Below are 24,359 nucleotides of genomic sequence, written 5' to 3'. Positions count from 1 at the left end.
CTTTTTTTCCCCAGCTTCTTTTCCTATCGACAAAGCTATTAGCGCCACAGAGCTCGTCTGATAAGGAAACCCGGCAGTAAGCGAATGATGACTGAAAAGCAGTGAGTTAGGAAGTCATGGTGGGAGGAAGGGGCGGTGGTGTGGGGCTGAGGGTGCAGCCCCCTCGCTTGGCACTTGGCGTGGCGCTGCTTTGCATTCTGCATTGGGTCTTCATGCCAAAAAACCACCAATTTTGCTTTTCTAATGAAGATGGTTTTGACAATTCTCTTGCACAGTGTATGTTGTCCCCGTCCCCGCCCCTTCCTTTTCTATTCTACTTTAAATTTCGTTAGAAATATATGAGTAAATACCATGTACGTTTGTGTGGGAGCAGTGGTGCCTTGCGGTTTTATGATTTTCCCCCCAGCTGTGATTCATTGCTTTTTACATTTTTTTTAATCTATTCCCCCGCACCCCCCTCCTGCTTCTCCCTTTCTCCCGTGCAGCCCAGCAGCTGTCGTTATCAGTGAAATGACTTGACATTATTTTGCCGTACTTTGTTTCTATTCATTGATTTGTTGAATGAAAACTATTTATCCAGGACTGACATGCAAGATTGGAGCCTTTCAAGAAGAGGCAACTCTGTGGTATAATTTTGCTCCAAAACAAGCAAAGCGAGAGCTCTGCATTAAAACAGCCCAGCCAAAATCCCTGGCCCTGTGATGGTGCAGAAGCCACAGCTGCAAAACCTACAGAGGTGTTTTGTAGGAAAAGCATCTTTCCTTTCCCCGCCTGGCCTCCAGGGCAGCCCTGCTGGATTATTGCTGGAGGTAAATTTGGGGTTTTTCTAGGGGTGGGGATGCCGGGAGGTGTGTGGGGAGGCAGTGCTGGGCAGCAGGTATCTGAGTGCAGGTGCGTTGTTCCCCCCTGCATGGCGAGCACAGCGGTGCTGGAGCAGCGTCTGGGTGTGCTCCTTTACCTCCCGTCTTCTCCATCCCCCGTGAGCACATCCCCTCTTCAATATCAGGCGTCCAGCAAAAAATTACCCTCTGGATCCCTCCTGGGACCCAATAAGCCTGGCGAGAGGGTTGCACATCTCCAAAAATACGTGCCTGCCTCTTCCCCAGTGGAAAGTGATGGGCATCTGCAGGGTGCCTGTCTCCGCCAGTCTGGTTGCTGGGTATTGTGCAGTAATATTGAGGACAGCACTGGGCGTTGAGGTTGGAACATCCATGCAGCAGGTGTTGGGGTGTTGATGTTCATCCCTGGGAGGACTGGTGAGACACGTGGGATAAGAGGCACTTGACACACAGACAGAAGTAAGGCTGGAAAATACGTCTAGGTTTTACATTGTTCACGCTCAGGTCTCCAGGCCACTGGCCACTGTGATTTTAGTTTAAGAACAACCCAAATCTGACCGCTGTCACCTAAAATGACAGACACTGGTTCCCTGCCACTGCTGCTCAGAAAAATCCCACATCTTTCGCTCCATCAATAGCATCCGCGCAGCCTGAAGGACAGGTTTTGCCTGGGGAATACACTCTTGTTTGAGGGATTCAGGATCCCTTTTTCCCACAGAGCCCTGGGTCCTTTCTTCCCAGCACAATCAGCCCTCTTGCTGCTTTTCTTGCCTTTTCTTCCACCGCTTTCCCACATTCTGTTCACACCTTCATGAATATTCAGAGGCCATTGGCCATATGAAGCTATTGAGAGCTCTTGTTAACACTCCTCCTAATGACATGCACCTTCAATAGAAAACAAAAACACAGATAAGAGCTTGTTAGTGGAGACCCTTGTTCCCCACCTAACAAGGTTTCCATTGACTTGGACACTTGTGGTGACACATTGCTTGCTCTCACTGTTGCCTCTTTTGATTTGCGACTGGCTTTTACGGAGGGTTTTTTCTTTTTTTTTTCTTCCCTTTCTTCCTTTTTTCCTTTTTTTTTTTTTTTTTTTTATTGTGCAGTTTTAAGCTAATTAAGAAAAAGGTCAGGTCTCCTTGAACAATGAGTTATGGTGCTACAATGAGCCCAGAGAGCAGCATGCGACGCAGCCCCAAATTGGTGGGCGATGGGCTCTCCTGCCGCACGCCACAGCGCGTGGGAAAGTTGTGCCACGAGTGGCATCGTTCTGCCCGCGCCGAGCAGAAAGAGCCATAGTTGGATCTAGAGGTGATTAAAGCTCGGTGAGAGGCTCTGAAGAGGGGCTGAGACCACCCGCCGTGGTTCCCGAGGGCTCCCTGGGTCCAAGCCTGGCTGGACATCCCCAGGGGCCAAAGCACCATCCCCAAGGCCACGCTGGGCGGTCACTCTTCCAAAACATGACCAGGCTTCTGCACTCAGGTTGCCACGCTCCTGGGATGCTCCCGGTGACATTGCTCCTGATTTATGGCCCTATAGAGAGGGCAGAGCCCCGTAGCCACTTCCCCAATGGCACCGTCTGCCATGGGGCTTTTCCATGGGACAGAAAGCCCACCCGGCTTTGGCAGCTTTTTTTTTTCCATCCTCTAGTTGTGCTTTGCCTTCCTCCAGCCATCACTGTTATCTGCCAGGCTTTCATTAGGCTGGGCCCACCCATTCAATACCGCGAGATGCCTCGCTTGTTGTTGGGGTTTTTTTTGGCCACACCTCATTATTTCTGCTATTATTAGGCTCTCGCAGCATTGTTTGTCATCTTGTCAAGGCCCCTGAGTTTCTATGGATACTGCTCCCTAAGTGGCCACGCTATCAATTAAGACAGCTTCGTGTCTGAACTCTTCCAGTGGACTCTGCGAAGATCCAGAGATAATTTCTCTGCAATGCTCTGTTTGTTACTGAGCTGCCTTTTCAGTAATGACTGCTCAGTCAGAGCCCGGTGCATTCAGGTTTTCTGAGCATTACCAGTCTCAAAGGCAGGATCACCTGCCTGACAAATAGAATTAGGTGGGTTAATAACAAACCACCAGATAATATATATATACATGTATGTGGCAGGCTGTAATATATAGCAATAATGAGGTAACCATCATAGTGAGGGAAGTAAGTAAAAGGCACCAGCCAGAAAACCTGCATGGAATAAAAGGATGTTTGCTTTATAGTGCTCTTTTGGGACACTCTGGGAAGAGGAAAAGCCTCTTTTTTTTTTTTTTTTTTTTTTTTTCTTGATTACCAGCTTGAAGACAGATACGCGTGCAAAGCTGAAAGGATGCCGAGTGTTTCTTCTGAAAGTGAGGCTGCTTGAAAGTTTCCAAATAGAGCAATTAAAACTTGTTTTCCTTATGGAAAGCAGCACAGGCAAGCAAAATGAAAGGCGTATCATTTTTGGTGGGAAAAATGGGCAGAGGAAAGTGGTGCTGGGTTTATTGGGACTTCACTGGGAACAGGCTGAGCAGAAGGAGCAGCCTCACTCATTGCGGGGCTGTTTCTCACTCTCCTTGATGTTTCTTTTAACACCCAACGTGTTTCCACGGACAAATTTGCTTCACCTGTGGAATTTCTTTTGCGGCTGGTTTGGTATCTCACAGTCCTGCGAGAGCCAGCGTTGTCTCCGTGCCCGCAGCAGCTCAGTTCTGCCCGCCCTGCAGGATGAGCAGGATGGGGGCATGTTGCTGGAGGGGTACAAAGCGCTGCCCAGAGAGCACCCTGCCCTGCTCCCCAGCTCTCAGGCAACCACTTAATATGCCCTTCTGCAACTGTAAAATGGAGATACTTAATGATTTCTCAGAACTATCAGGAGGCTTACAGTCTTCCAGCCACACAGAGAGCCCAGGCACTGTTTGCATTTACTCTCCGGTGAGGATTAGTATCTGGGGGCAGGACGCAGTGGAGAAAAAGGCTTTGATTTGGATTTGAGTTTTGGCTGATGATTACAATTCTTTATATGCTCTAAACCAGTTTATCTATCCCTAGGTGGATGTGTGCTGCCAGCAGTGCTATAATATCCATCGAGGGCCGCCCAGAGGTACAAGGAATAAACTCATACGTTATTAGCTAATACAGGAAAGTGATTCGATATGGGTCTCAGAAGCTGGAGTAGATAAATAGGATGATAAATGCTGGCATTAGCAGACGTGACTGACTCCTCTGTCTCTGTGATTTGGTAGTGCCCAGTAATTAAATAGTTGGAGTCTAATGTATTTTAAACTAGAGCCGCAGCCTGTAAATCACGGAGATTATGCTCTTCCCCGCTGTGCGCTCTCTGGGTCGGGAGGAATTTCCACTCCTGTGCTGCAGCTGTCCGTGGGCTCCAGCTGGGTATTGCATCAGTCGGGACTGGGAAAGGCAGCACCAGCCCTGTTGCTGGTCCTGGGCTATAAACCCATTCCTGGAGCCTTTCCGTCCCAGCAGGGCATTGTCTCCAGCCCCGGAAAGGTCCCAGCCCCATGTCCTTTCCGTCTTGGGTCGTCTCATCTGTTCTGGCTGGAGCAACTTCATGCCCACATGCACGTGCAAACACACCTGGTGACTTGCAGACCCTAAAAACCAGGGTGCAAAACATGCTGGGGGACGATATGCTCCCCAAACCTGCGCTGTATCGCTGCGACAGCATCAGCCCCTTGGACTGTTTTGCTTTCAGATATGATTTTCACGATTATTGTTTTCAATTATCCCAATTTATCATTGTATTTACCCCGAGGTTTAATTTTATGTGCAGCCAGACTAAACCCTGTACTAAATGAAAATGTTTTGGTTTGTGTTATATAGGCCATCTAAGAAGGAAACCCAACTCTTTCCAATGCAGCTTGAAGCTGTACTGAGGTAAAAGTTACTTTTTATCTTTATACAAAAGTAGTTTTCATTTTTCATCCTTTTATTGGCCAGACCTGATTCTTCTGCTGGAGGTAGGTTGTATTACGCAGTTTCTCCATTAACATTTAGCAAAGGACAGATTTAAACATTTCCGTGCCATTCAGCCTTTTTACACCTTTTAACATAGTTCCTGGATTAGCTCAGGCTTTCATTCAAAATTTTCTCTGCGATAACTGGCCACACATTCAGCAGACATCGCTTTACAAGAGACCTGCTATAATGACCCTGCCCACATGCAGAAATGCTGCCTGGAACCACAGCTGTAATAAAACCTGTCCCCGCTCTTCCTGGATATAATTATTTTTAATAAAATCTATTTGTACCTCAAATTCTTTCCTCTTCCAGCTCATGCATTTTTAAATAAAACAAGTAATTCTGCCATATAGTTACAAGTTACGGTCGCTGAGTTCTGCCTGCTGTTCTCCACACAGTGGCCACAAGAAACTTTCCCCTGACGAGAAGGATAAAGATGAGTTCTCCTGTTTTAGCTAAAAGAAATGTTTCTTCTACTCTTTTTATTAGTAGAAGCTGGTGACCTTCAACTCACAGCCTGAAGCAACAACTAGTATCTATATCACTTGCAGCAAGATTAGCAGCAGGTTAATGACTGGTGAGCAGGAATTATTGGAGAGGAGTTTGTGTTTTGCAAAGTGTGAGGTATAACCCCCTCCCTGCTGGGCATTGCGGGGAGTTTGCTCATCTGTAAATCATCCTGTAGCTTGTTTTTATCATAGGCTGTTGCTGTTTTGCCTTCCAGCTTATTTTTAGCCTGCCTGTTCCAGGTACTGCTGTGATACATGACCCGTGTAAACCCAAGGGACGTCACCCTGCAAACAGTCGTGTGTCAGCTGCCCTTGGCCAGTGGGATGTCGGAGGACAGGGGGACTTCCAGACTCACCCGGCTCCATGGTGGGCTGCAGTAGAATTAAGGATCAACCCTTTTTCCCAAGTCCCACGGTAGGCCCTGCTTTCCACTCTCTTGTGCCTCTCTGCTCCATCCTTCGAATGCTTTTTTCTTGTTTAGCATAAATATAAATTACTAAAATGAGAGTAGTGTGTGGAAGGCAGTAGAAACCACTTCATCCGATACTAAAGGGATCAGGATATTTTAGCCAAGTGAGCTGGTAAATGGAAAATGCAGCTGGATGTAGATGAATGCAGAATGATGACTGGGGGCAGTGCACGGAAAGAGGGTGTATAATGGTGGGGGCACACAGAAAGCGTAACAGCCAGAGGGGAGGCAGGGCTTACTGCAAAAAATCTTTGGACCGATCCAGCTAACACTGGGTGGAATGGAATAAAGTACCCCCAGACCCTGATGTACATCAGCGAAGGTGGTGGTGGACTTTGCAGAGGTTTCCCATGTAAGCAGCCAGCCCACGGCTTTGCAGCACGAATAGTAAATGCGGACGTGTCCCATAAACTGCTCCTTACAGCACTTCTGCTGTCGCACCTCTTTTAAGATAGCAAAGATGAGTCATTTCTCCAAGCATGTTATAAACATTGCTGAGTTAATTCATTGGGTTTTGTGTGTGTGGAGTGGTGAACAGGAAAGCAAAGGGGGTCAGGTTTGCCTGCAGCCGTCTTTTATGGTCAACTTGGCCAATTTTCTGTGTAACTATAATAAATCACAGCGACAGATGCACAGGATGGTGTTGTCTTTATGTAATTATTCCATAAATCGCCCCATTTTCTCCCCCAGAAAGCCCTCCCAGTTCCTTCCCTTTTCTTTGCTGGAGAAGGTTGTTATCCTGAACACAATAAGACAAATGTGTTTGAAGAACTTATTTTGTAAGCAAAGGGTAAAGAGATGGAGCCTGCTCCTTTTTCCCTTGCATGGCTGTTTGCTCCAAGGGGGATTGCAAAGCAAGGGAAACAATCTTACAGCTCAGGAAATCGAGCGTGAACTCCAGGACTGAAGCAAAAGCATCTTGCTGAAAAACCAGTCAACACAGAGCCAAGCTGCCAAGGGCGACGATGGGGGGAGCAGCCAGTGGGCTGGGGAGACGGGTGACGGCACGGGCGAGCGTGGCTCTCCCTCCTCCTTTAGCTCTGCGTTTCATTTCACCTGAGCTGCAGATTGGAGGTGCCTCCTGTACTCTCTGTAGTTAGTTTCACCGTGGCATTTGGCTCCTCTGCAGAAAAACACCTTTCTTTTTTTTTATTTCCCCCCCCCCCCCCCCCCCCCGTAAATTTTGAAATCCCACACCGCTGTAACAGAGGGAAGCTTTTGCATCTTTAAGTCGTCCCTGTGCAAGTGACATTTTAGGGCGCTTCGGCTTCCCAGCTGCTGCAGATGGCACCCATCACTCAGCCTGACAGAGTCACCTTGCTGAGCAGCACAGAGGCACCTTCCACGCCAGCCCAGCTCCTTCCTGCTCTGCTGCAGGTTTGCTTCTGAGAAGCTTTTAATTCTCTTCTTACTCCTTTTTCTTTCCCATTCCCTGGCTAACTCCTCTTTCAGAGTGCGTAACAGTAAGCACACAGGCCAGGCACACAGAGAAGCCAGATAAACTATTCTCCTGTGGGTACTTGCAGTTGTAAAACCCACACAATTTGTGTACAGCAAGACTTTGGGGACCTCTTGGCTTGGCTAGTATTTTGATAACCGAGCTCGTGTTTCTCCCTCCCCTTGCCCTGCAGAAGATACTTTTTAAAAATACAGCAAGTGGGAAGGAATAATAAATAAGTAAATAAATGAATAAGACCTTTTCCCAACAAGGACATAAAACTTCCGTCAAATTGGCCACGTCACTAGAGACCCAAAGCTAATAAGTCAATTTTACATCTGTATAATAAACTCATTTATTAGGTTTTTATTTTAAGAGTTGGTGGTATTAATTAGATTGATATGGCCCATAAATCACTTGATTTGGCTGAGCCCTCAGATAATTGTAATTTAAATTAATACAAGTGCAGCTTAATTAATCTGATTAAAGCCTAGGACAAGCAATGTACTGTTTGCAGCATCTAGGAGTACATCACAGGGAAAAGGAGCATTTTAAGGTAACACAGGGAGCAGGAGGGGAGCAGGAGGGCCAGGCCAGCTCAGCTGGTGAATCAAGGTACAAGAGTAGAGCCGTAGAAGGTGCAACCCAAAAACCAGTGCAACATGCAAGGTGAGAAGCTCAGACCTACAAAGCCAGGCATCTCTTAAATATCACAAAGACTGGCTGCTTGCTGGGGCTCAGTGCAAAAGGCCAATGTGGTACAGCCGCGCTCTGGCTCTGCCCTGAGACCTGGCAGCCAGGCAAAGCTCATCGCAGCTTCAGGGCCAAGCGAGGAGCTGAACTTCACAAACCCACAGCAGCTGCTCTGGTTTTGGGGAGTCCAGATCTTCTTTCATCCTTTGGCACAAATGAATGAACTCCCCGGAAGGTGAGTTTAAGCCATTAGTGAGCATAAGCCACAGCCTGATCTCCTTTGCAGCCGCTATGCCTTGATTTCTTTTCTCCCTTCAGTGCTGCTGAGAGGAGATAACGTTCCTTTCCAGGAGTGAGTAATCGGTTAATCAGTTCTTCCCTGCCCAAGGGACTAGACCCCTCCAGGCAGGGGCTGCCCTGTTCCCCCGGCACTGGCAGCGAGCAGACCAGGATGAGCAAACAGAGCAGGTTCACATGGAGGTAAGTTGATGTGCCCCATCCGAGTCATACCCACCCCGCAATTCCCTTCCCACCAAGAGTATTTCTTCTCTGGTGAAGTCTCTGGATGGCGGATGGTGGTAGTGGGGATTTTATCGTGGCTCACCTACGGAGAGGACTGATGCACCCTCCTGCAGGTATATTCTGCATAAACATGTACATTGTGGTGCGCTCCCACAGGGCTGCACCCATCTGCTTCCCGGTGCTGCGGGTCACTAAACCTTTGCCAGGCAGATAACACCAGACACTTGACCGGTGTTTCCATCTAGTTTTTTCCAGAAGGCTCGGGGCTGACAGCTCTCAAGATTGATGTTCACTGTCTGTACAGCCGAGACAGCTGCCGTGCAGCCTTCTCCCTGTGCTCCTGCTAATTTGCCTTAATCCTGAGTTTAAGTGAGCTCCCCCATGGATAAGAGTGGAATTTGGACCCTGTGGTCCATCCTAGCCTTGGTTTGCCTGCTGCCCACAAGTGGTCCACATGGGATGGTGGCACAAGTCTAATATTTACGCTGATTCCCCAGAAGCTGCATGAAAACCCCTTCCAAGGAGCCCACAGCCCGTTTTGCAGCAACACACTGGCCCAGGGTTTGTGCAGCCGCAGGTTGTTTCCATTAGAGTACGGATGCCATAAAATATGTTTTCTTTAAAAGCAGGAGATAATGCTATTATAGCAGTTGGATTAATCTAATATGCTCCTTCATCTTCTAAAGACAATTGCCTAAATAGCCAGAGAGAGACACATTTTATGAGTCCTTCTTAAGGGCTATCAATCAAACTTTCCAAGAAAGGCATTGATGCCCTTTTTGCTCACGAGAGGGAAATCAGATTCCCCATGGCTTTGCTTTCAGCCTGCTGTAGCCTTGCAGTGCAATAGCTGCATCGCAAATGATCTGGGTATCATTTTCTTCTACGGGTTCGGAGGAAAAACCCACATGGACTGTCAGAAAAGAGGGAAAGCAGCCCAATTAGAAGCAATGATCTCTTAGCTCCCTGCCCTCTCTCCCCCCTGGATGAAGCAGATGTAAAACAATAGCTTTATTTGTGAAAATTTTAATTGGATAGTTCAAAGGAAGCAGCGGAGGCTCTTTTGATCTCTTGGTGTGTTTGAATGCCACGTTGCAACGGTGCCTGCTGGCCACGGCAATGACCTCTTGTGTTAATTAGTGTTTATCTGAAATCGAATTAGCTCACAATTGGGAGAAAGCAGAGTGAAAATCAGGGGATAATCATAGATTTGCATGATTCTCAATTGGAGGTAAAAGCAGCTCTTTGGCTGCTGAAGTTGACATTAAAATAACTCTGAGAACATTACATTTTTTGCTTTGTTTTTCTAATACTCTTCATCAGATGGTACTATTTCTCTTACTAATACCCTGTGCTGCCTTCATCTTTGCTGAGTCTGCTGGTCTGCGATGCTCATTGGAACTTAAACCATAAACCAACACCGAACAATGATGCATTATTTATAGCAGACCGAATGCTGTAAGGTTGACAATAGTGCAAAGCTTCTCTTTCTTGTGGTCAGTAATCCATAAATAAATACATCATCTATTTAGGTTTGCAGAACTGTCTGATGGATGGGAATAGCCTGCATTATACAACAAGGGCACTGAGGACGCTGTGAAAGCCAGCACCCTTCTGGTGCAAACTGGCCATTTCTGAGCACCAGCATTAAAACTCTTTATGTAGACAGGGGATGCGAGAGCTGCCCAGCCACCTTCCTGGTGCCCTGTGGGGCTCTCTGGAAGGTAAAGGGCAATGGAGTTCTCGATGCAGGAATAGAAATGCATAAAAGCATCAGGTTCTCTGTATGAAATATCAATGAAGGCCAGACTTTTATAGCTAAAACTGTCTCAGGAGGCAGGTACATGGTCCCAGTTTCTGCGCAGAAAATAGCCAGAGACATGGAAGTCAAACATCTGTCCACTATGAACATCTGCAAATCTTCAGAATGTTGGACTGGAATGAAATCTTGTCCTTAGATCAGATCCAGATTCCAAAGCTTCCAAAGTGCAGAAATGGTTTTATCTCAACCTTGCTTTTTGCTCCTCAGCTAGCTTCCAGTGACACCAGGCTAAAAGGTGGACCTTGCCGCTTGCACACGAGGTGTGCCCATCAGCGTGGAGCGAGGCGCTCCGAAAATAACCCGCTGCCGTTCCCATCGCATCCTCGGGCACACAGTGCTCTGTGTTCTGGGCTTAGCCACAAGAGGGTGGCATGATGATACGCACCAGGCAGCCTCCCTGCTTCGGCTGTTTCGCTTCTAGCGTGGCATTTTACAGCCAGCCCTGTAGATGTAATAAAACTTCAGAACAGATCCTTATTTTTGGCACACGAACACATTTCCCACTACAAAGGAGCCGGACGGGTGTTTGTGAAGGCAGCTCCGACTGTGCAGTATTCCTTGAAGTTACATGTGTTCTTTATGCCTAAAACCAGCCTTAGTTAGTAGGTACCATAGCAGCATATAAAATTTAGACTATTTAGGGATCAAAACTTTTATTGGTACTTGGTAACTGCTGTAGGGAGAAGTCCACAGATGTTGTTTATGAGCAAATATTATTTTTCATAGTCAGGCATGTTTACAAGACAGCGATGTTCTTTGTGACTGCTTTATGACGCATTGGGATGTTTCTAGCAGCTCTTTATTTGATTATAGCTGACAGTGAACAAGCTGGTTAACAAATATGCACCAAAAAGACTCACGTGATGGCAAGGGAGACTAAGTGAAATGAAACATATTCATTTCATCTAAAATCTACCCAGCCTGGATCGTCTCGGCATGTTTTTCTAAATCAGACTGCCAGTAACCCAACCCAAGTCACTTGTCTCGAATAATGAATCAGTCGATGTGTGTCTCTGTAAGGCAAATTAGCATTTGATTTTGCAAAGCCTCACTTGGGTGACAAGTACCAGTAAGAGCAAGGAGCAGGGCGCAGGGGACGTTCAGGTAGCAATACAAATGGAAGAGACAAAACCCCCACCACTTCCCGTTTTATCTGCAAAGCTTTATAAAGGCTGGAATGTTTTTACCTTACTTTAACATGACAGCTTTCCATGTGTAGACAGACAGATGATGTTGATACTCAGAACACACCTTAGCCTCACCGCTGTGTGAGCCTGGCTCTCATCTAAATCCAAACTCCCCCATCCTGGGTCTGTGCAGGTTTCTGCAGGGTGCGAGAGTCTCTGCTCACTCGTGGCTTTGCCTGTAGGGCCAGGGCCCTTGGATGCAGAAATCCCTTTTGCCGTGAACATATTTTAAATACAAGCTTCCGAATCTCATTACTTGCTGTCTTTTCCTCTTCCATTCGTTTTTCTCCTAACAATGCACCTGCCGATATCTGCCCCTGAGCCCCATTTTAAGTAGCATTTTCCACAGTTAATGTCACACTCTTGCTCCCTATCTATCTTTGGCAACTGCCAACTGCCTGCAGCAGGACCAGAGGAAGAGGGAAAGCCCTCCCTGGGTATAACAATAACACAACACCCATTCCTGGAAGAATGATGAGATAGGCTGTGTAATAAATATTTATAAGAACAAGCGTAATGAAATGAATCTGTAGTATACTGGGGCTCCCTTGGGGTTTGGTCATCACATGTTTTTTTCCTCTTTTCTTTCTTCTCTGCGATACAGAATTGTCCTGATGTCCCTGGGTTGTCGAGCAAATTGCTTATTGTGTTGCTCACTTACACAATGCATGTTATTATGTGCAACCAGCTGCTCCTGTTTGGCATTGCTTGCACATACAGAACAGGAGGCTACCGTCACTTTTCTCGTCTGGAAGTCAACGTTGCCTCTAGCGCCGAAGTTGCTGCCAGACCAGAAGAAATCTGGCAACAAAGCGAGTCCTGGTGGTAAAGGTCCTTGGGAGACAGACTCTTTTGCTGGGAAGACTGAGGTTGCAGTTTTGCAATGAGTTTGAGCCGATCCAGCTTTGTGCTGCTGTTGAAAGCTTCCTTGTGCCTCTGTATATTCCCATTGCTTTCCTTGTGCTGGCAGTAACTCTCGGGTGATTGCACAGGGAGCTGTAGCAGGGGACTGATTTTGTTGTTATTGTTGTTGCCAATTAAGTTTTCAGCACCATCCTTTCCTCTGTCCAGCTCTGGGCTCATTCAAGCACTAGTGCTGTCACAAAGGAAAGAGCAGCCAACTCTTCTGGTAATTAGAGCAACTTAAGTCCATCCTAAAATGTCAACTTCAGTGCTGTAGACCTGTCTGGAGCCAGAGGTGGTCAGAAACCAGAGCAAGGCTGTATTTCAGACTGGGAATGTTAATCCTGCTTGGGAGAGAAAGAACCTAAGCACTGTCGCAAAGACGACTCAGGCACTGACCCCCTGCGAGATGGGGGCTGAGTAGCTGCGGGCAGCACCTCATACCCGACAAACTGGAGGGCACTAAACCCTGGGGACGCTTTCACTGAGAAGTGCTTTTGAACAACTGCATCTACAAAAGCTTCAACGTGCTCTAACTTCAGAGCTAGGAGATTTGGCAGCATGGGGATTTGCGTCCGAACTGCTGTTCCTGATCAGCGGTCTGCAGGGGTGCACGCTCAGTCTGCAAAGAAAGTGCCTATTCCAAATTTAAACAGTCCTCTTCAGCCTGAAGTGGACTATTAAACTAAGAGAATATAAACTGACCTTCATCTGGAATAAGAACACGCTCATCGTGATTTTTAAAATAGCTATCCTGCTTTACATTGCTGTCTCCCTTAACTTTAAATTAACATTAATTTGCTTTAACTGCTTTAACTCGACCCCAGCTTCGCACTGATCCAAACTCCAGCCCACGGGAGGCATCCAGGCAGCACTTTCAGCAGTAGGATTCAGACTGAACCTAGAACTGGGACAAGACTGCGCTGCCTATTAAATAATAACGCGCAATGTGCTGCGAATCTGCTTGTTCCTCGCTGCTTTCTCTCTGAAACGGCTTTTCCCTGGTCTTTGAGTTTCTTTTATTTTAGGGGGTCTTTTTTGGGAGCAAGCATTGTTCTTTACCTGCATTTGTTTTGTATCTTGCACAACTGGATCCTGGTAGTCTGAATCCTGCAGCTGCCAGCTGGGAGTGGACATGGGCTGCTTAGAGTGGGTTTGGATTCAGACCCTGGAGAAATTCTGGTTCAGCTACCTCCGTAACGTGTGCTGCTGTGCTTCAAGGCCTCTTGCATCTACCTTTCAAAAGCGTGGATCCCCCCTGGGCTGCAGCCTGGCTGCGTGGGAAAAGCTCCTGCTGAGCTAGATAAATTTTACACCATTTTTTGCTGTATTTCCCTAGTGAGCTTTTTTTCATTGCTGGGATCTCATACAAACCAAGAGATGTGTACGATATACTGCCCATATACCTGACTCACCAAAAGGGTTTTTTTGGAGCACAGAAATAATGTCTCCTGAAGGGGGAACAAAAGGCTGAACTACAAACACCTGCCGCTTGCTGCCGCTACTCTTTGCCATTCACACTTTCTCAGCTCAAAGTATCAGAGGTTTGCAGCTATTGAAAGGTAGAAGAACTCCGTGCCAACAGGGACAGGAACACTGGGGAGTCTGCAGCACATAAATGGGGGCTTTTGCTTGCCATAAGTATGGGGGCAGAAATGCCATTATCTGAGGAAGGAATGTCCCTTCTGTTGGCATGACTGCTGTTGCTTTGTTCTTCACGGACTCACAGCCAGGGAGTTATGCGATCCTTCCCAAATCTAGAAAGTGTCTCTTCTTCCTCTGCAAGTGCCACAAGTCATTTCACACAGCACAGGGCATCTCTGCAGGCGGCTGAAGCAGCTAATGCTTACCCAGGAGGTGTGACACCAGGAATGCCTCCCTGCAGCCACAGGACTCACTCCTGTGAGTGCACATGTCAGCGAAGTTGTGAAGGAGTCACCCTGCGGAAACGCTGGCTGTCGTGAGCTCAGTTTGTGTGTGCTGATGCGGCCGAGAGGGGTGGATGGTGGGGACTTGGTGTTACTCTCTCAGCATACACACATACGTGTGAAAGGAGCTGGTGCTCTGGGTCACGTTACCGGCGCTTTCGCAGTTCAGGGGCTGTTTGCTTTTGTTTTTTTTTTTCTTTTCCCTAGGGACAGATATTCAAGGAATATATGTTGCAAGCTTGGGTTTGTCGAAATGCTGGTTTAATTTCTGTTTCAACTGACATGCAGGAAGGCAAAGAGATGCCATGGAGGAATCAAGTAACACTGTAATACCAGGCAGTAAGCAAAGATGAGAATTAGGCCTGGGTCTGTTGAAGCTAGCGCTTGCTTCTAGCCCTGGCCTGTCGGCAGGGAGCTGGATCAACATCTTAACACAGGCAGGGGCTGTTAGCCAGCATGTGCAGCATTTTGCAGACCACTAGCAGTTTTCATTATTTATATAATGCCAGACTTGCCTGACTTTTAGGCAAAGGTTTTCTTGCTTAAAGGGAGGGAGAAATGTCAGGGATTTGAGGAAAAAAAAGGGAAGGGGTGTGTCTGAAAGAAACCACTGGCAGACACAATGAGGAGACATTCCTCTGCAGCCTAGTTAAAGCAATTTGACAGCACCTTTAAAACCACCTCACGCAGAAAGGAGCAGGTGGGAAAGGCCCAGAGAGAAAGAAGGGTTTGCAGAGGTTGTTAATTTTTAGCTCCATGCTGGCGTAGCACAGAAGGGAGTGCGGCTGTTACTATCCTCTTTTCTTTTTGCAAGGAGATAAGCATATGGATGGTGCAGGAATAGGGGAGGTGGGTTTGCTGTGGCCCTGTTACCCCCTCCTTCCCAGTGAGGTGTGCAGTGAGTGCCCACCCAGCCGGGGGGGCTCCGATGCTGGGCAAAGCCTCCCGGCACGTCTGTGCAGAGCAGGGGGCTGCTGGCTCCTGGGGCTTCTCTGCGCCGATAGCACCAAGTACCAACCTACAGTCGCATCACTCATACACATGGGAAACCCGCTTCACACCATGCAGCCCCGCTGGTTTCACTTAAGGATTTACAGTTCATTCATTATACAAGCTAATAAATAGGAGGGTCTAGATTAAAAAGGTTTCTTTTTTCATATTCTACATAGCTGGAGCCCTCTCTGCATTCCACGTGGCTGCGATAAAACATCCCGGTGCGCCGGCCGGCCTCTTCTCCCTTCGGAGGCCGAAGCAGCCCCGCTCCCACCCGCCATGGATGTGGCTGCCCTTGTGCCGGCACCTGCCGCGGCTGCCCGAGGAGGCCTCGGTGGCACTTGCCCTCAGGACTAACCCCGCAGCTGCGGCTTTGCTCCTGGAGGTGCGGCGTGACCGTGTGCCGGGGACCCGGCCGGGCCGGGGAGGCTGCGGGCTGCGCCCCCCTCGGTCCACCGCGTGGCTGGGCGGGTGGATGGGCCCGGCCGGTCCCCGCAGACGGGGTGCAGAGGCAGGCTGCGCCGCCCGTTTCGTTTGCTCTAAAGGCAGCTGAGAGGCACAGGCTGGGCTTCGACGCCTGAAAAGCCCGATGAAGGGGATCCAGCTGCAGGAGCTGCGCTTCCACACGGCCCCAGCGGCACCGCAAGCCGGCAGCCGCGCCCCCCTCCTCCCCTCAGCTGCCGGCGGCCACCAGCCCTCCGACGGCTGCTAGCCCGGGGCCGGCAGCGGCCCTGCGAGCTGCTGCGCGGAAAGCGGCGGGGGTCGGGGCAGCCCTGACGGACCGGGGGGGCCGCGGAGGTCTCTGTGTGTGTGGGACACCCCCCCCGCCGCACCGCGAGGGGGAAGGACACGCGTGGTGGCAGCGCGGTGTCCTCTATGCTCACCTGCGGCAAAAAAGAAGAAAAAAAACCCCAAAAAACAAGCCCCAAAACACTATAGGAAGGGGGAAAAAATTAATGAAGAAGGACATAAAATGCTTATACCCGCCCGTCTGCCGGCCGGGGAGCTGCCGGCCCGGCGGAGCAGCCCCGCACCTGCCGCGGGCGCCCGGCCCCCCGCTCTCCCCTCAGCACACGGGCCGCCCCCCCGCCGCGGGCTGGCAGCAACCTGTTGGTCCCGCCGCTGTGGCGGAGGGCGGGAGCAGCCCCTCGGCTCGGCGGCGAGCCCGCTGACAAAGGCGGAGCAGCGGCAGGCCAGGGCCGCCCCCGTCCCCCGCCCCCGGCAGCGGGGCCCGGCGCCGGCGGGCAGCGCGGGGCTGGGGCTGGGGCGCTCGCACAAGATGGCGGTGGGGCGGCGGGAGAGCGCGCTCCCCTCTTAGATGCGGCCGCGGCGGCCCCTGCTCCCGGCGCCCGGCAGGGCTTACATGGCGCTGGAGGACCTGCTTTGTCTCTGCTTCTCAGCCCTCGCCGTCCTGGCTGTGCAAGGTGGGTGAGGAGGGCGGGAGGGGGCGGGAAGGTCACTGTCCCCGAGCCCGCGGGGCCCGCGGGGGCTGCGGTGCCACCTGCCTTCGCGCCGCACCCCGCTCGGCCGTGGGCAGCGCCCGGCGCCCCGCGGGATGCGCTCCCGGCCGGGACCCTCTCCCCGTCGCTTCTCCCCCCTCAGTAACAGCCCGCTCCCTCAGTGGCCACGCTCCCCTCAGTGGCCACCCCCCACCCCCTTCTCTCCTCTGGCCGCTTGCTTGTTCGTTCCCCTGAGCTGGGCGACCAGCCGTGCTCGTGGCCTCGACCCATATCGGGACGGTGCCACCTTGGGGGTCAGCTTTTGGGGCTGACCCAGGGCATCCCCGCAGGGAGCCCCCTCAGAGGGCCGGGCTGGGTGGGCGAGCGGGCCAGCAGCAGCCCCCCCCCCCCCCCCCCCCCGACCCCTTCCCCTGGAGTGATGGCTTCTGCGCCAGGCCAGCCTGGGGACGAAGGGACGAAGCGCTTGGCTGGCCCGGAGCAGGCCCGGGTGCCCGGCAGGGACCCCCGCCCCGCTGTCGCCAGCATGGGGGGCTGGGTGGGCAGATGTCCCGTGGGTCAAGGAAGCGACCCAGGGATCGCCATGCTCCACGTGCCCCTGGTTTGCAGCAGCTCCGCAGGCGGCTCCACGCGTGGGGGTCCACGAATGCCCGCCACGCTCTGCCGACTTTCGGCGTTTGTCGTCGAAGTTTGCATCTAGGGTCGCTCGAGCTGCGGGCCTCGGGGCGTGTGGTTCGTTGCCTGCGCGCACAGAGATCTTGCAAAAGCTTTTGCCCTCGTCCCCAAGAAGGGGTTGGGAAAGTGTTGGCTGGCCGAACTGCACTGAAAAATGCGTGCACCCTGGAGCTGTTCCCGTTTAAAAGCGCCCTCTTAATGGGGGGTTGCAGTGGAGGAGCCGTCCCTATGCCGTTGTACGTTTTCACTCCTTTTTATGTTGCATTCAGGTTTGGCAGAACGTAATACCAGCACGTGGATCACTGTGTTGTTGTTTTTTTTTCTTTTTGGAATGTTGTGAGCTCCTGTAAGGGGTAGGTTATCATTTGATATAGGTGCAGCATTACAGTGGCTGTGCGAAGAAATGAATAACGGTTCATGTAAATGGCCCATTGTCGTCAGTGCATGTGGGTTTTTCTAGATGGATGGCAGTCTGTGACCCCACCAGCGAGCTGGAGCGGGTGGGAGCTGTGTCTCCTGTGTATTTGAGCAAACAGCTAAGTGGATCCCGAGGTTTGTAATGGAGAACAATGATTCTAAAAAAAGAAAAAAAGGGTGGTGGTGGAGTGGATGTTGTTTTTCAAACCCGCTTCAACCAGAAAACTTTAAATGCTTTGCGGGAATCTGAAGCTGTGGCTTCTCTGCTTTTTTTGCAAGCAGTTAGGCAAATAGTGAAAATTGTTCCTGTTTGTTCTCTAACAATGGGCTTTGTGCTGTGTGGAGAGGTAGTGAGCCCGTGCAGTCTGAGGACGTGCCGCTTGGTACCATGCGGATGTGCTTTCCAACAGGTGGGTTTGATTCTGAAAAGAGAAACATGGACTTACTTCAATCTGAAATTAATGTGGCAGAGGGTTGAAACGGTTTTGGGAAAGCCTGCGTTTGAACCCGAAGCCATGTGTTTTGATCCAAAGTTCAAGCTTTGCTGGGGATGAAATATCTAGGAGAGAAGCAGACTGGAAAACCTTCCCCTCTCTGTGGACTTGATGGAAGCAGTGCCAGTTTACGCTAGCTGGGGATGTGATGAGGTTGTTTTGAAAGCCTTCTGCCTGTCCTACTTTGAGACTGTTTTCCCTGCAGTAGCAGGAGAGGGTTTAAGAAAACCAAGAACAAAACAACCCCTCTTCAGTTAGCTCTGGCAGGGAGGTTGTGCCGGTTGCTTTCCTTGGGGCTCTGTAGAGGGGATGCGTTGGTGGGAAGTGCGCTGAGCTTTCCGTCCGAGGGATCAGCTGAAATCCATCTGGGTTAGTGTCATTTGGATTTGCAGTTGACTCTTCTTGCCATAGAACAGATTTCCTCTTTTGACATCACCTAACTTTCGTTCTGATTTGTTTTATCCATCCTGTCGCATTTGTCTTGGCGGCATAACCCCGCAGCTTGCTGCATGCAGTTAGTGCCTTTGCCTGGGGAAGTCGGTGTTGCCATTGTTCGGGGATCCAGTGTCCGCCGCTCCGGTTGCCTGCGCTTCGCAGGACGTCACCTGCATGCAGATCCGCTTGCCCTGTTGACTGTGGTGTTGCTGTGTTTCCTGTTGTCCGTGGGCTGGGTCGCAAGGAGGCGGATGGAGCGGTGCGGGGAAGGGTTATTTCTTACAGTCCCCAAACCCGGGGGGTACTGACAGTGCCACTCCTGCGCACAGCGTTAGCGAGGGTTTGCCTGTGTCGTGTTTCCAGGGGCAGGTTTCTCGGGCAGGAGCTTGCTGCCGTTGTGCTGTGGCTGTCGACAGCCACTCTCTGAGCCCTGATGGCAGAAGCTGCTCGGAAGTGGGGAATGTTTCTGCTGGTGGTTTTCTGTTCTGGTGCGTGAGGCTGAAGGAGAGACCACTCAGGCTTGGTTCTGGTTTCGTTTTCTCTAGTTTTTCCTTCTCCCTCTCTTTTTTTTGTCCCTTTTCCTTTCACTACCTTGAAGTCCAAAGTGAAGCAGAACCTGCTCATTTTCTGATGTTCCCCAACTCCTGCAGCGGATTTTCTCCTGGCAGCTGTGGCAAGTTTGATCTGCCGCAGGGGGCCCCATGTGGGGTGGGTGTATTGCTGATGGTACGCGAGCCACTTCAGAGTGGCGCAAGTAATAATTTAAAAAGAAAATGTTTGGCAGTCTGCCTTTCCCTGGCGAAGAAGGGAGGCGATTCTCCCTGCATGCATGCTCACAGCCTGATTTGGAGCTGGAGGCAGCCTCTGTGGTATGGCACAGGTCTCTCTGCAGTGGGGGCACCAGAGCCACCTGTGTTTGGGAACTGCTGGGCTGGGTGTTGCCGTGGCATATAGAATGTCTTGCTTGAGTGCCCGCCGTGGTCCTGGGCTGGTTGCGTTGTCTGCTCTGGGATCCTCAGGGCTCACCTTTAAACAAAAGTAGAGGTGCTGCATGCTTCTCTCTGTTGGAAGATGTTGAGAGGATAAAATCCAACAATGAGGATGAAGTCCATCAATAAGTGTTCAGCACATATATGATCTTCATCACCATAGTGTACAATTATCCAGAGGGCAGGGTGGCTCACAAGTTTGTGGCTCCTGATACCGTATTGCTTGCTGGGCAATATGAACTCTTCCTCCCTTGGAGCTGCCTTCCCAAAGGTTGATTGTTCTCCTAGGGAAAATCCAGGTACTTGTGAACCAGTTTGGGTATTTGCAGCATAAGAGATGCTGCTGGAACGATTTACATGCTCCTCTCCTGTTTAAATGGCTGTCTGGCCATTAAGCCTAGTCATGGTTATATAATTAAGATGGGAATTAATATTTAATCTGATTGTAATTTGTTTCTAGAATCCATCCCCAACCGTATCTCTGTGTGGGGTGAGTGGGTACCTGAGGGAAAACTGAGGCCACTGTTACATGTAGGAGATGTTTGGACACTGAGAATTAGAGGCCTGCCTTGGTTGATGGCAGAAACTCTAAACTTTACAAACCCGGGGCAATCATAGTCATTTTGTTATCTGTAGGAAGCAAATGTTTGTTTTATAGTCAGCTGTAATACTAGAGGGGATATGGTAAATCCTTGTTATCAGTATTTGCCAAGTGCACGTTGGGCCAAAATCAACTCTGGTGCAATTCGCTTACTTTCTGGAGAAGAGCTGGATCGCTTGTCTGCAGTATTTTTAGCCTGGTTTTCTATGGAAAAGAGACTTCCGTAGTCATGCTGTCTGGTTGTCTGTCCATCTCCCTGTTCATTTCCAAGTAATTCTTGTGCCTGTTGGCCAGTCATAGCTAGTGTGGATGTGGAGAATTCAGAGTTTTTGAAAAGAAGTGGTCAAGCAGAGGAGAGAGATGCAGTTTCTGCAGGGACTGAAGGAGGGGGAGGAACCTCAAGTGCCTCAACTGCAGGAAGAGCTTCGAACAGAGCTTGCACCTTGTTCAGGTAGGACAGGGTAATCCAGTCACAAGACAGAAGGATGCAGGAAATCACAATCTTAAGTCTTTGTGTCCACTTGCTTTATTTTTTAAGTCTTTTGTGCTTTAAAACATGCTCCTGTTTTATGGTTACGCCACCATTCATGTCACAGCACTTGGTAGCTGTTTTGCTTTCCTTTCTTCTTGGGAAAGCATTTTCCAAACACAGGACTCAGAGCTGCTGTGACATTGACTCTTTCTGTTGGTCACTTGCTGTCTCTGCCTCAGTTTCCCATTTGTTCCAGCTGGGCAGTAGACACTGTTTCACACTAAAAATATGAAGAACACCAGCACTCTTAAGCACCCTTCTTTTTTTTTCTTAAAATCCCATGAGTAATTGACCTCCATGTGCTGCTTATGCTTTTCTGACCGAATAGCTTTTTGGTGAGAAGATCCACAGTAGTTAAAACCGAATCTGCCATCTTCATAAAAAGCAGAATTGAGCGGTGTTTCGTGAGCCCTTCTAGAGATGCTAAACCCCACACCAGGCATAGGGGGAAGGACCGAGTTGCTCCTTCTGGTTTGTCTTGACTTTCATTGGTATGCTGAAGTCATCCTTGAAACACCATTGAATTTCCTACTTCTGAGGAGAAACAGAGCCTTGTCGGGAGGGGAAGAGATGGTCAGTGTTTGCTTCCAGGAAGTTAAATACTTGCTGGAGTTCCAGCTGCTGGGAAGGTAAATTCCCTGGGAGAACCCAAATGCTTGTCATCAGCCTTGTTTGAGCGTATCTAACACTTTCCTGTTTGCAGGTGTCAGGACACTTTGCTTGTCTTTTCTCCCCTGGACGTGTTTTTGTTCATGTCGCTGATGCCTTTTGGTGTCTTTGGGTCAGGTCCTCTCCTGCTCTTAATCCACTGTTCCTGCTGTTGTGATGTGGGCCTGCTTTATCTGAGAAGTCTAGCAGATGCCATGTGTTACCTCCATGGGTAATAAACAAATAAACTCGGTGGTGGTTATGGTAAGCAATTGCGGTATTTCACTGAAACTTACGTATCAGACGTTCTGAAATTATTTAAAAATCTTTATCTGCATTTTAAACACAGTTGCCTATTACTGCCATATTAAATTCAGCTGAGCTATTGAATAACCTGGTTTATTCTCTGCTTTCTTGTTTTTTAATGTTTAAATTTTTTTCCAAGATCTCTTATGTGGATTTCTTGAGGAAAGGTCATTAATATTAAAGGTGTGTTAGTGAAATATGAGCATCTCCAGAGGTTCTTCTCAGCCCGGATTGGTGGGAGAATTAATACCTAGTGTGTGAATCTATGGCATTTGTGCTCAGTCTGCTCTGGCTCTTTCCCTTATTCTGACTGACTTCCCTACCCTCATTTCTTGTTTGGGTCTTTGAATCAATTCCCTTTGGAGTTGGGATGGCTTAGCACCTTGTTAAATGTAAGAGTTTGGGAAATTAAACAGTTAAAATGGAGCTCCTGGGAAAGGTGCTGGGATGGCAGAATTTGGAGCAGAGGTGGAGCAAACCTGGGACGAAGAAGCAATGTCAGGCTGGCAGTGGGTTGGGGTGACGTAGTAAGGTCCTGCTTTATGTTTCACTGTCTATGCTGGTAAATGTGCATTCTTGATAGTTTCTAAATTGATTGTCGATAGATGATCAAGTTAATTGGTGTGACCAAAAAGGTCATTACTTAATGGGATGGATTTCCCACTATGTGTTGTGTGAATACACTGAGGGCTTTGGCAAAACCTGGCTGTTCATGCACTCGGGACTGCGATAAATCTTTTTCAAAAGCATCAGCAGTGCTTACAGGCTCTAAAATTACATAAAGTTTTGCACATGCAAGACTGTCTTCTCTGTGTCTCTCAGCTAGCTAGTTGGATACAATTTGCAGAACAGGTGCGTGTATTTTCGAGATGAAAGTGGAATTGTGCCTGATATTAAAAGAAAACTAGTCAAGTGTTCACTGATTTATTTTTTTTCCGTTTGTTATTGCAACTGAGAAAGTTTTTATGTTCTTTTGGAAATCCTTGTCCCTTTTTTGGTCTCTTTTCTTGGAAATGGTCTAGTGAAAAACTCCAGTGTGCTCCTTGTAGTGCTGATGGGATGTGCTCTTACCTTCCTGGCAATATCAGTGCTGTTTTAAAAGGATGATATGCATAGTCCTCTTAATCATGTTGACCCAGAGGGACAGGGCCAGTTGCAGCCCATTTCTGTGCCCTACCAGTTCCACTTTCCTGCTTGACTCCTGGCAAAGCCTTGAGAGAGCTTGTAAGAAGGAGATGTGGAGCTTTTTGTGACCAAAACCACCACCACCACCAAAAGACAGAGGGTTAGGGAGGGCAGAGAATCAGCAGATGTTCAGGCTGATGTTCAGAGGTTTAGCCTGTGGTGTTGGGATGGCACTTGTCACTGTATGGGAGATAAGGCTTGTGTAGGAGGTGTTGGGGCTCGTTTGAGGTTATCTTCAGCAGTGGGATAAGAAATGTGGCATGGGGTGGAGGATCTGGGGCTGCTGGCTTGACTCCATTATTTCCTGCTTGATAGGTATTTTCCCCTGCTGTAGAGGCTCAGGCGGCCCTGCAGTTAGAGAATTCGGGTTGTTGTAGGAGATGGTACGCTCCACAGGTTTGTGTGTGCTTGTGAAGGCACTGTGTGTTGCATAGCAAGGCATCTTGGCAAAATACACACAGAAGATAAAAGGAGAAGAGGAAACCCAGCATCTGATCCAATACCAGCTCCTTGGCTGGGTTGGTGAAAATTGTTTAGATCCTCCTTCCAAAGAATGATTTTGTAAACATAATACTGCCTATTAGCCATGTAAATTACTGTCATTGGTGGCAATTGTTGTGATGGAAAGATAAGTGTCTTGAAACTCTGGTTTGATTTACCACTTCTGCCCCCCCAGGCTTGCTAACCCGTTGTTTATGTCAACGCTGATTGTGGCTTTTGTCAGAGAAATCAAAATATTGATCGAAATTATTCAGCTCTGTTTTTCCTAGGTCACAGTAAATGTGTCTTTTCTTTCTTTTCCTTTGTACTCCTTTCTCTGTACTGAAAACAAAGCGAACCTTTCCTCAAGGAGATGAGCTGTACGTTCCCGAAGTCAAATGTCATCCATTTGAAGAGGGTCCTTAGGAACAGACTTCATACCTGGAGGCTTTCCTCAAGAGCCTGTCGGTTGAAAATCTGGCTAGCAGCATTACCACAAGTACTATTGTGGGGTTTTCTTTACGTGCAGAGTGGGGAGAGAAGGAAGTTTCTTCCAGCTGCTGGCAGAGAATAGCTGCCCGTTTACTTAATGCTTGTGGCTGCTGCCAGGGTTTTCTGTTTAGCAGCAGAGGGAGTTAAACGCGGAGTGAAAGGCTTCAGTAACACTTCAGCATCCGGGCACGAGGCTGAGCTGTCAAATAATTCTTCTTGCTCTTTGTTTTTTATAGCAGTCAAGGCACTTGGATAGTTTTGTAGGTTTAAGGCTAGCAGGGGTGTGCTGCCTTCATGTGTAGTGTGGGAAGCTGAGGATGAGGGTGTTTCTTGTTTTGGGTTTAATGGTTGTGCTTGATCAAGAGCATCTCTTAATGAGCAACA

At 49.0% G+C, this 24,359-nt stretch overlaps 2 protein-coding genes across 5 annotated transcripts in view; both read left to right on the top strand.

Annotated features, from left to right (window-relative positions):
- DPP8 (dipeptidyl peptidase 8) overlaps nucleotides 1-6,416 on the top strand; it is a 41,546-nt gene extending 35,130 nt beyond the window's left edge. Inside the window, exons 18-19 of one of the 2 annotated variants that reach the window (XM_080396952.1) lie at nucleotides 15-101; nucleotides 581-6,416. In XM_080396952.1, the coding sequence (XP_080253078.1) occupies nucleotides 15-80 (66 nt within the window). In that variant the 3' untranslated portion in view covers nucleotides 81-101; nucleotides 581-6,416. Of the gene's footprint in view, nucleotides 1-14 lie in introns of both variants that reach the window. The other variant, XM_080396951.1, reaches the window with a different exon arrangement.
- A 102-nt stretch (nucleotides 6,417-6,518) lies between these two features.
- The window catches only part of IGDCC4 (immunoglobulin superfamily DCC subclass member 4), a 111,475-nt gene continuing 93,634 nt past the window's right edge, over nucleotides 6,519-24,359 (top strand). For all 3 annotated transcript variants that reach the window (XM_080396930.1, XM_080396929.1, XM_080396928.1), the window contains exon 1: nucleotides 6,519-16,688. In XM_080396930.1, coding sequence (XP_080253056.1) covers nucleotides 16,583-16,688 — 106 coding nt within the window. In that variant the 5' untranslated portion in view covers nucleotides 6,519-16,582. The remainder of the gene's footprint in view (nucleotides 16,689-24,359) is intronic.

This window comes from Falco punctatus (assembly GCF_963210335.1).
Source record: "Falco punctatus genome assembly, chromosome: 7".
NCBI classification, from domain to species: domain Eukaryota; kingdom Metazoa; phylum Chordata; class Aves; order Falconiformes; family Falconidae; genus Falco; species Falco punctatus.
Note: the sequence above shows the minus strand (reverse complement) of the source record. Positions and strands in the feature narration are given on the sequence as shown.